The sequence below is a fragment of the Limulus polyphemus genome, unplaced genomic scaffold (genome assembly GCF_000517525.1).
Source record: "Limulus polyphemus unplaced genomic scaffold, Limulus_polyphemus-2.1.2 Scaffold3523, whole genome shotgun sequence".
In the NCBI taxonomy this organism is placed as follows: Eukaryota; Metazoa; Arthropoda; class Merostomata; order Xiphosura; family Limulidae; genus Limulus; species Limulus polyphemus.
This window is the reverse complement of record NW_013669133.1, coordinates 33,799-43,575: the sequence shown is the minus strand read 5'-3', so window position 1 is coordinate 43,575 and position 9,777 is coordinate 33,799. Positions and strand designations below refer to the sequence as shown.

The following is a 9,777-nucleotide window of genomic DNA, read 5'->3' as shown; positions in this document are numbered from 1 at the left end:
GTTCTAAAATTTGAATTATAATCTACAGATTGAAACTAAATTTATTGACATAAGTTCATGAAATATTAGTTCAATACAATTTTGAATGCGAGTCAACAAACAAGATGACATGGCCTTTCACCCGTGACCCATCTCGAAAGGGTTAATCACAATTTATAAGAATGATATTCAGGTTCTGTGCTTCTCTTGGAATTACTTAGCCCTTATTAATCATGTTCTATCAAATGGCTGATTAGGCACTAGTTTCTGACATCACAATTTCGGTTGTAAGAAGTTTCTGTGAAAAACAGTAAGATCAATTTTAGACCATACATTTTCATCTTCAATGGTATGTGGACCTTGGTGTTTCAAAGACCACACTTAAGCAGAACAAAGGCACACATTTCCATTGCAGCTACAATGCAGGCTAAATGGGTATGTGGCTAAATGGGATTTCACTTTTTCTGACCATCTTAACAAAATCAAGCATGGTTGGAACTAGTGGGCCTTCATCAACATCAAATCCTTTTTTTATTATTTGGTTAACAGTAAAAGCAGATCTGTCCAGATACATCACAATGGCTTTTAGGGTTAGAGAGATCTTTTTTTCATAGTCATAGCCTTCACTTTTCAGACGAGGCATTCCTTCAATTGGCTTGGGGTCTGGTTATGGAGCTCATTGTTGTCCTACTGTGTGATTTTATTAATTTCAATGGGAATACTGGGAAAATTTAACAATTTGATTGCAAAGGGTTTTTAAGCCATTCCAGTCATTAGTCTACTTATGCACTCATATGGTCAGGCATTTGATGTAATCCAAATATATGGCAGCTAACTACGGTCCTGTAGCACTACAGCCCACTGCATTAGCACATGTAAGTTGTTCAAATAAAGTGTGTCAAAACCTCTGTAATCAAAAATAAAACAACCTGAAATTTCAATGCTGTACTACCGGTTATACAGAATTTTGATAACAGAGTTGAAAAAGGTACTTGTTTAATTCTGCATTTAATCCCAACTCTAATTTCTAAACCTCTTATTTACTAATGTGAGAAACCACAAATTTGATAACTATAATCAACTAATTTAAACAGGAAAATACGATTTGAATGCCTCTGCTAGGTGTTGCTTGAGCTATGAAAGCTTTTGTGTGTAAAAAACAAGCAGCCTGATGGTTGGCATGCTAAAACTGTGAATCTAAGACTTCATGGTTTGCATATTGCTGTTGCAAAAATGTACTCTGCAGTTTGGAACTGTGGGTGCACTATAACAGTGATGGTTGTAATGAAGGCAAACTTAGTTGAATATGAAGAAATGTCTGAATGCATGTTTACAAAGTGATAAACACATGGTTTTGAATAAACTGAACATGCATATTTTAGACCTAAATATGTCAAGAAAGCCCATAGAAATTGTAATTAGTGTAATGTTAATCTTTTTTATGAAATTCCATGTGGGTTAAGTGTTGTTTGTGTGAAATACTTTGTAAATAAGTAAACTAAAGTTGAAATCAAAACCAATCGTCATGTGCTGACAACAACATTGTGCCAGACGTTCCATTTAAAAGTTTGACTAAGCAAAAAACAGGTAAGGTGACTCTGAATTGAAATGCCATTATGCAATCCGGACTCCTCGGACAAAAGCCTTTCTAATGATACGAGATTTGTAGTGTTTGATCGAGATATTTTGAGAAAAGTTCTGAACAGACAAATGCAAGCATATTATTTATATAGATAACCTATTTGAATTAGTTTTGAAGGTAGTATGAGCAGATTCTCACCTTGCATATACATTTCTTCTCCATCTCCAAATGGGTTTCCACATTTTGTACAACGAGCACACGTTGGGTGAAAGTGATGACTATCACCAGCCTAGGGCAAACAAATGAAATTACTTACTATTCAAGTAAAAGCACTGAGTTCCACATTTTCTACACCAACTAGTTAGGCAGACAGCTATTATATTCATAGACAAAGAAGAAAGGAAAGCAGTAAATATACCATTAGAGTTGCTTTTCAGGGGCAAACTGATCAAAATAATGGTAATTGAATCAAATATAGTAGTTTTCTACTTCTTCTTCATACAGTGTTGACATTTTCTTTCATTAACTTATAATAATGTATATAGTACACGAAGTGTCATCATTTAACACAAAGCTACCTATATAGTATAACTATATGAAGAATGGGTAGCATCAATTTTGATAACGATATTTTAACAGTGACTACAGAACATCCTTTTAGAAGCATTGCAGTTTCCCTTCTTACAAATTTGGTTGAAATATGAAGACCTAGCCCAGTGATGATAAGGTCTTTATAATAAAGTAACATCTTTACTCGCCACCAAGTAACATAAATTAACATACACAAAGCTGCCTTTTAATTTTTATGTTGTAGTTTTTATACACAAATTAAACAAATAGTATAACTGTTTACTTTTAAATAATGTATTACTACACTTCGAATTGTCCACACTGTTCAAATAACAATCCAGCAAAAAACTGAGTTCTAAACAGTTACCAAAGAAATTTTAACAATCAAGTTAGAGATTACATTCTCAACATTTATCAAGATTATTATTAACAATCAGGTAGGAGAATGCATTTTCAACATTTACTAGTATCATTATTAACGATTACATAAGAAATTACATTTTTAACATTTACCAATGTCATTATTAAGAATCAGGTAACAGATTGCATTCTCAACATAATACATATAAAAATTTGTAATTTTATAACGACAAGTAGGACTCGATACATATGTAACCTAGCTAGCTTAAGTAACATAGAAAGTTTTAATGCTACAAAATATATTGAAACAAGAAAGTCAAAAGTTATAATTTTCCTATACTGAAAATGTATTTCCGATAGGTACTTACCTCCTCTCACAAGATTAGCTATTCCTATTCAGTGCTGCTCTCTACATGCAAACCTTTTTTTATGCATGCTACAAGACTATTGCTCCCTCCTATTGAAATGCAAGATTCCAACATGTCTCTCATGCAAATCATCATGTGTCACCTCCTCACCAATAGGAGCATGACATGCTCACGTGATGAATGCGACTCCTTCTACACTCCTCTACCAAACTATTACTTCGAAGTTTGGCAGAAGATGTCAGCAAGGGAGAAATGTTGAGAGGAAGGATGGGAAATATGAAAAAAGGTAAATACCTATCAGAAAAATATAGGAAAATTATAACTTACGATGCAATACTTACTTCCTCTCACTAGATTATCTACAATTCCACATTGATAAGGAGGAGGGACCAGTGCAAGGGAATGACAGACGTACCTCCTGAAAGCGTCCGAAGGATACCCCTAGAAATTAGAGATTCAGATCCAAAGATAAGAAGAGGAGAACTGCATCACTTCTGAGCCAGGCATACTCTTTGCCCAACTGTGGAAAGTGTAAGATATGAGGGTAGAAAAGGAGAGGAGCACATCCGAGTGAGAGAGAACATGGCAGGAAATAGAAATGTACTGTAACTCGATCCCACAATGAGAAAGGTGGGTAAACAAAGGATCCTCTCCTAGGTGTAGAGTGGCTAGGGCATGGTGGATCATACTCGGTAAGTCAATTACATCCAAAACCTGCCCACGAGATACTGACATTCTCACAAGGGTAGGATGAGGATCATACCTTCTACACTTCAAACCCAAGACCCAGAGGATTGAGAACCACCCTGATTCCCGGGTATGACAAGAGGATTAACTCTGAGCTATCAATATGGGAACTTGACATCCAGTATCAAAAAGATGTCTATCACATGCAATCAACTCCTTCAACTGTGAAACAGGCCAGGACCATCCAAATGGCAATAACATCCCCAAAAGAAGAGAAGATGAGGGACAGCCAAGGACAGATCTAGAACAATCCAATGTACCACTGCTGTGACCCACAACACAGACAGAGGAAATCGAAGAAGGAAGATTGACAACTTGAAACTTGTGTGAGTACTTATGTTAATTGGTTCACTCCAAGTCCAAAACCAGTGCATGGGGTACTGACATCTGTACGAGGGTAGGATGAGGGTTCGCAATTGAAGGGGTGAACTGCATTCTGATATCTCACTCCGATGTCACTGGTTATCTCAAATAGGAGGATATCACATCATCTACACCTGCAGAACACCACCGCCCTGTTTTATAAATGAATGATTATTGTGTGGAACTCATTCAGCAGGGTGCCTCCATGGTCAAACACCCCAGCAACTTGGAACAGAAAAGTGCTAAGGACTCCCATACTACTTTCAAAGAAAAAAGGTGACAATGCAGTGGAGAGTCCGAAGAAATGTCATCACCTGAGACAGTGCAATGGGTGACCACAAAACCTTATTTTGAAAAGCACACCATACCGAGTTATTAATCCCAGGCATGGCAAGGATGGTCAGCAATCCCCTTCTGCTTTACCCATGCAGTCCATGGGTGGTACAGTCCGGGACAGGCATGTTTATGAAGCAAAATATTACGAGGTCATTCACCTACAAGTGATTTTGTGGAACACCCCATCTCAATGGTGAATGTTCAAAGCCATGGAAGATAAAGCGCGAGTCAATGTGACTGGACAGTGCAGATTTCGAGTTAAAGAATACCTGGTAAGGCACCACTTGCCACAGAGTAAGATACATGGGATAAATAAATAGAGAAAAGCCCCTGAAAAGAAAGTATGAATAAAAACTTACAAGTTAGAGCCACACTGAAGTATGAACAATGGTCACAGGTGGCAGGCAAAACCCCAACAAGGAGGAACCTACCAAATGGAGATAGTGGGAGATGAACATACTGGGTGTGGTCCACATGCCAGATTGCAGAATCACCTCCATTGGACGACAAAGACGAGAAGCAAGGTAAAAAGTGAAGTGTTGGATTTAATGAGAGGACACCTGGAACAAATTTCGGGAGGAAGAAGGTAGGGAAAAACCAAAAGATGGATTGAATTGGTACGGGTAGAAGGTAAAAGATCACTAAGGAAGGAAGATTGAGAATGTGTATCCCAGAAGGAAGCAGTATGAGCAATATAACAATAAAGAGCCCTGACCAGGCACAGAAGCTTGTCTGGATCCAGTTGAGGGTACAGATGGGAAATGGAGGGAATGGAAGAAGGAGGAACCACCCTCCTGAGCTGCCAAGGTATTCGGGAAAAAGGAAAAATCTGGATAAAGGAGAAGATAGGTAGGGTGATAAAGGGTATGTAAAATGTCAATCAAATCCGACCACTGACATCCACGGGCTAAGAGAAAAAGGAAATATGTTTTATGGGAAAGATGAAACGTGGAACATGAGGAAAGTGGTTCAAACTGAGGTAAAGTAAGGGAATGGATGACAGCATTAACATCTCAATCTGGAAGGGTAGGTTGCCTGGGAGGACAACATATCTGAAAGGAACACATGAGCATGGTAAGGACAGGGGAAGGAAAAGCTCTATGGTATCAGGAAAAACGAGGATATGGGATAAGGCTACTCAATATCTCGAAAGTGAAAAGACCAAAGATCCACAGTCAAAGAGCCAAGTGAGAAATTTTGCCACACAAGCCACAGTAGGCTAGTCGGCAGGAAACCCCCCTAGTTGTAGACCAAGGATGGTATACCATCCACTTGCATTGGTACACCTCCATAGAAGATTGACAAATGCAACCAGCTAACAAGGAAGCAGCTTGATATGTAAAACCATATCTTCTAATCAAGGATCAGATACAAGCCAGGCATGAAGATGCAAGACATGAAGAATGGGATGTTGGGCATGTGACCGAGATTGACAAAGAAGGTAAAAAGAAAGTGGAAGAGGAACAGGAGGGGAGAGGAGAGGAGCTGTCACTGTAACCATGGAAACCAAGGCTAAGCTGGCCAATAAGGAGCAATCATGAGGACCTGACAAGGAGTGGAGTGGATGAGAGAAACCACCTGATGAAGTAATCAGATGGGTATGACCAATCCTGGCTGAAGGTATCGACTGCCAGAGCCTGTGGATGAGGTATAGGCGACTAAAAGAGAGGTAACATGTTGTTTAGGCCTGTTTGAAAGGCATCCACATGGGGAGAACCCCAGCAGTAGCAAAGATCCCTGAAAACGAGGGGATATAATGATCACTCTGTGGGATATATCCAGTCAGGGTGTGAAAGATGATCTGTGACCAGATTGAAAGCACATGGCACATGATACACAATGAAATGAATGTGAGGTGTGTGTGTGTGGGCCCAGTATAAAATATCCAAGTCCAAAACAGAGATCTCTAGATGGGGTGCCCTTTTGGTGGTTGATATATGCCACCACCATGGAATTGTCTGAATGAACCATCACCAGACAATGTAAGGGGAGAAGAAGAAAGTGATACAATGCCCAACATAGCTAGACGTTTGAGAACATTGATATGCAAAGCACTTTCGTCCACAGATCAATGGCCTGAAGCCACCTGGTGATACCTGCCAACGTATGGGCTTTGTCCAACCATCAAAACAGATCATCTCACAGGGAAACAAGAAGGGTAATGGGAGTGGAAAGAGGATCCCGAGAAAGGTTCCATCAGTCATGAAGCACCCACTGAAGGGATCTCACTCAACCAAAGGGGATCGGTGATATCATGGAAGAACACATCCACAAAAATGACAGAACCTCAAGAGGAGTAAGTGGCTGAGCCGAGAGGGCATAGCAAACCAACAGTTCTATTGAACGAAGTCATAAAGGAGAAGGCTGGGCCCGATTGATATGAGTGTTGAAAAAGACCCCCAAATGGACAAGATATTGAGTGGGTCTGAGTTAGGAATTCTCGAGTTTGATCAACCAGCCCACCCGAGCCATCACAGAAAGGAGCTGCTGGGTATGATTAGCTGATTCCTGTTCAGAATGAGCCAGAAGAAGCCAGTCTTCCATGTAATAATGAAATCACAGCTCTAGAGTCTGGAGATGTCGAGCAAAAACTTGGACTACTTGGCAAGATACGGAAGATGCTGAGGAAAGTCCAAATTTGATAAACCATCCCAAGATGGACACACCGAAGATAAGGATGAGACTGAGATGACATGGGTATATGCAGGTAAGCATTGCAGACGTCCATTTTGGTCATCCACAACCCTGTAGAAAAACACCCATCTCAGGGTGAGAAAAGACTCCATGGTGAACCACGGTAAAAAACAAAGCAGTTGAGGCATGATAAATCGATCACCAGCCACCAATTTCTGGATATCTGGGGAAAAAGAAAAGGCAGGACTAAATACCCTTGGAAGGATGGGGAAAAGGTTCGATGGCCTGCTGCAAGAGCAATTCCTTGAACTGCTTCTGACAGATGCTGGCTGGTCACAAGACAAAGAATCTTTCTGACAGAACCTGAAGCAACTATTGCTTGCCAATGCAAAAATGCTAGGGATGAAGAAACTCGTAGAGCCAAGCTCCCACTGTAGAACCAACTGGGTAGTCCCCATTACTGGTGGTGACAGGAGTTGCGTTGTTGAGGAAGGTGACGAGAAGATGTACCCCAAATAGAAGGGATGGGTAAGAGTTGGGAAGGGGAAGGATGAAAAATGCATCCCAATGGACCATAACCACTGACAATGACCAGATTGATTAACAAAAACTGTGAATGGAAGTACCTATAAAACCTGAGACAAATGGCGACAATATTTTTAAGGGTGGATTGTTGTTGGACCAAAGTCACCAGAAGCTCAATAGTTTTCACGACCATATCAAAAACGTAACACCTCAGAAATGTGGCCATACATAAATCCCTAAGATATGTCAAGGGTAAATGGACCCAAACCAATACAGCATCATGACCTATAAGGCCTCAACAACAAAACAACATATGTAAAGCCAGAGCCAAAGATGACAAGCTGGCTAAAGTGGAAGAGAGAAGGGCAATAGTATCTCCAGAAAACCCCCCTAAGGTTTCTATGGAGAGCCTCAGATAGGAGGTATATGGAAAAAATATACTGTAAAATTGGGCATGGCTAAGAATGGCAGATGAATCAGGAGCCACCCCAAATAGACAATAAGGAATCTAACAGCTGCTGGTCTAAAAATGGATAGTCAGCACAATAGTAGGAATGGGAGGCACAGCATGCTAATCCCCTCGCTTAATTGAGAGGCAAAGTGATCAGCATGAACCTAAATATCAGGTAAAGGAGGAAAACCAAAAAGGGTTGGGAAGATTGTTCATGAAATAAAGAAGGACGATGTGCATAAAAAAATAGGGGAAAGGGATTAAGCATCACAAACCTGAGAAACAAAATCCATAAAGACCACATTAGGCCTAGTGGACTCATCAGATTAGGAATAGGAAGGAACGGCAAAATCTGGAGGTTGCAAAAGATGATAGAAGTCCTCATCAGCCTGCACAGGGTCAGCCTGTCCTGGAGGAGCCTGGGTGACGTCCGGGTACAAAGGTTGTCCCATGTAACATTCGATCTCCCAGCATATAAAAGCAGATAAATCTACCATTGGGTCACCCACACCTGAGGCCTGATAAACAAAAACTGGTCGCTGGTGTAACTCCCAAAGTGGTAACGTTAACTTCGGAACTCATTGGAGAGAAAGTGCAGAAAATAAGCCAACTAGAATTAACTGATAAATACTGATCAAAGAAACAGGCTGAATGAAATCAACTTAATTTAAAAACAACCACTTCATGAGAATTTTGTTTGTTTGTTATGGATTTTGCGCAAAGCTACACAGGGGCTATCTGTGCTAGCCATCCCTAATTTAGCAGTGTAAGACTAGAGGGAAAGCAGCTAGTTATCATCACCCACCACAAACTCTTAGGCTATTCTTTAACCAATGAATAGTGGGATTGACCATCACATTATAATGCCTCCATGGCTGAAAGGGTGAGCATGTTTGGTGTAACAGGGAGTCGAATCCGCAACCTGCAGATTGCGAGTTTCGCGCGCTAACCACCTGGCCATGCCAGGCCCTTCATGAGGGAACAAAGACAAACATGAAGCATTAAACAAACAAAAGAGCACTTTTGAACACAAATGCTTCCAAATGAGAAAAGTTAGTTCTGTAGAGGAAGCCACATGCATCATGTGGGCATGTCATGTTCCTATTGGTGAGGAGGTGATGCATGATGATTTGCATGAGAGACATGTTGGAATCTTGCAATTCCAATAGAGGGGGAGTGGAAGGCTTGTGGCATGCATAAAGAAAAAGTTTGCATATAGAGGGCAGCATTGAACGGGAATAGCTAATCTTGTTAATGGAAGTACCTATAAAACCTGAGTTACTTAAAGTTTAAAAAATTATATCTACTTTGACTCAGACTAACATAATTTCAGTGATTTGCCAAAGTAGGGTAAACGTTTTTCAATTTTAAGTAATTCAGTTTTGTAGGTTTGACTTTCTTATTTTAATACTTTTTGTAGCATCAAAACTTTCTATATTACTATAGCTAGCTAGGTTACATATATATAGATCCGTATTTGTCTTCATATAATTTTTCATTGTACTTGTCATTATTGGGAACTAGGTAAAAGACTGCATTCTTAACATTTACCAATATCATTATTAACAATCAAGTATGAGACCGCATCTTACCATTTATCAAGATTATTATTACCAATCAGGTAAGAGATTGCTTTCTCAACATTTACCAATATCCATATTAACAACCAGGTAAAAAATTGCATTCAAAACATTTTCCAATATCATTAACAATCAGGTAAGAGATTGCATTATCAGCATTTACTGATATCATGATTCACAACTAGGCAAAATACTACATTCTCAACATTTACTGATATCATGATTAACAACCGTGCAAAAGACTGCATTCTCAACATTTACTGATATCATGATTAACAACCG

General features: G+C 39.7%; 1 protein-coding gene across 1 annotated transcript in view; it reads right to left on the bottom strand.

Moving 5' to 3' along the window:
• Window positions 1–9,777, bottom strand: part of LOC106469517 (actin-binding LIM protein 3-like) — a 96,753-nt gene that overhangs the window by 60,651 nt on the left and 26,325 nt on the right. Inside the window, exons 6-7 of the mRNA XM_013930015.2 lie at window positions 4,575–4,635; window positions 1,760–1,850 (exon numbers count right to left, since the gene is read on the bottom strand). Of these exons, the coding sequence (XP_013785469.1) occupies window positions 1,760–1,850; window positions 4,575–4,635 (152 nt within the window). The remainder of the gene's footprint in view (window positions 1–1,759; window positions 1,851–4,574; window positions 4,636–9,777) is intronic.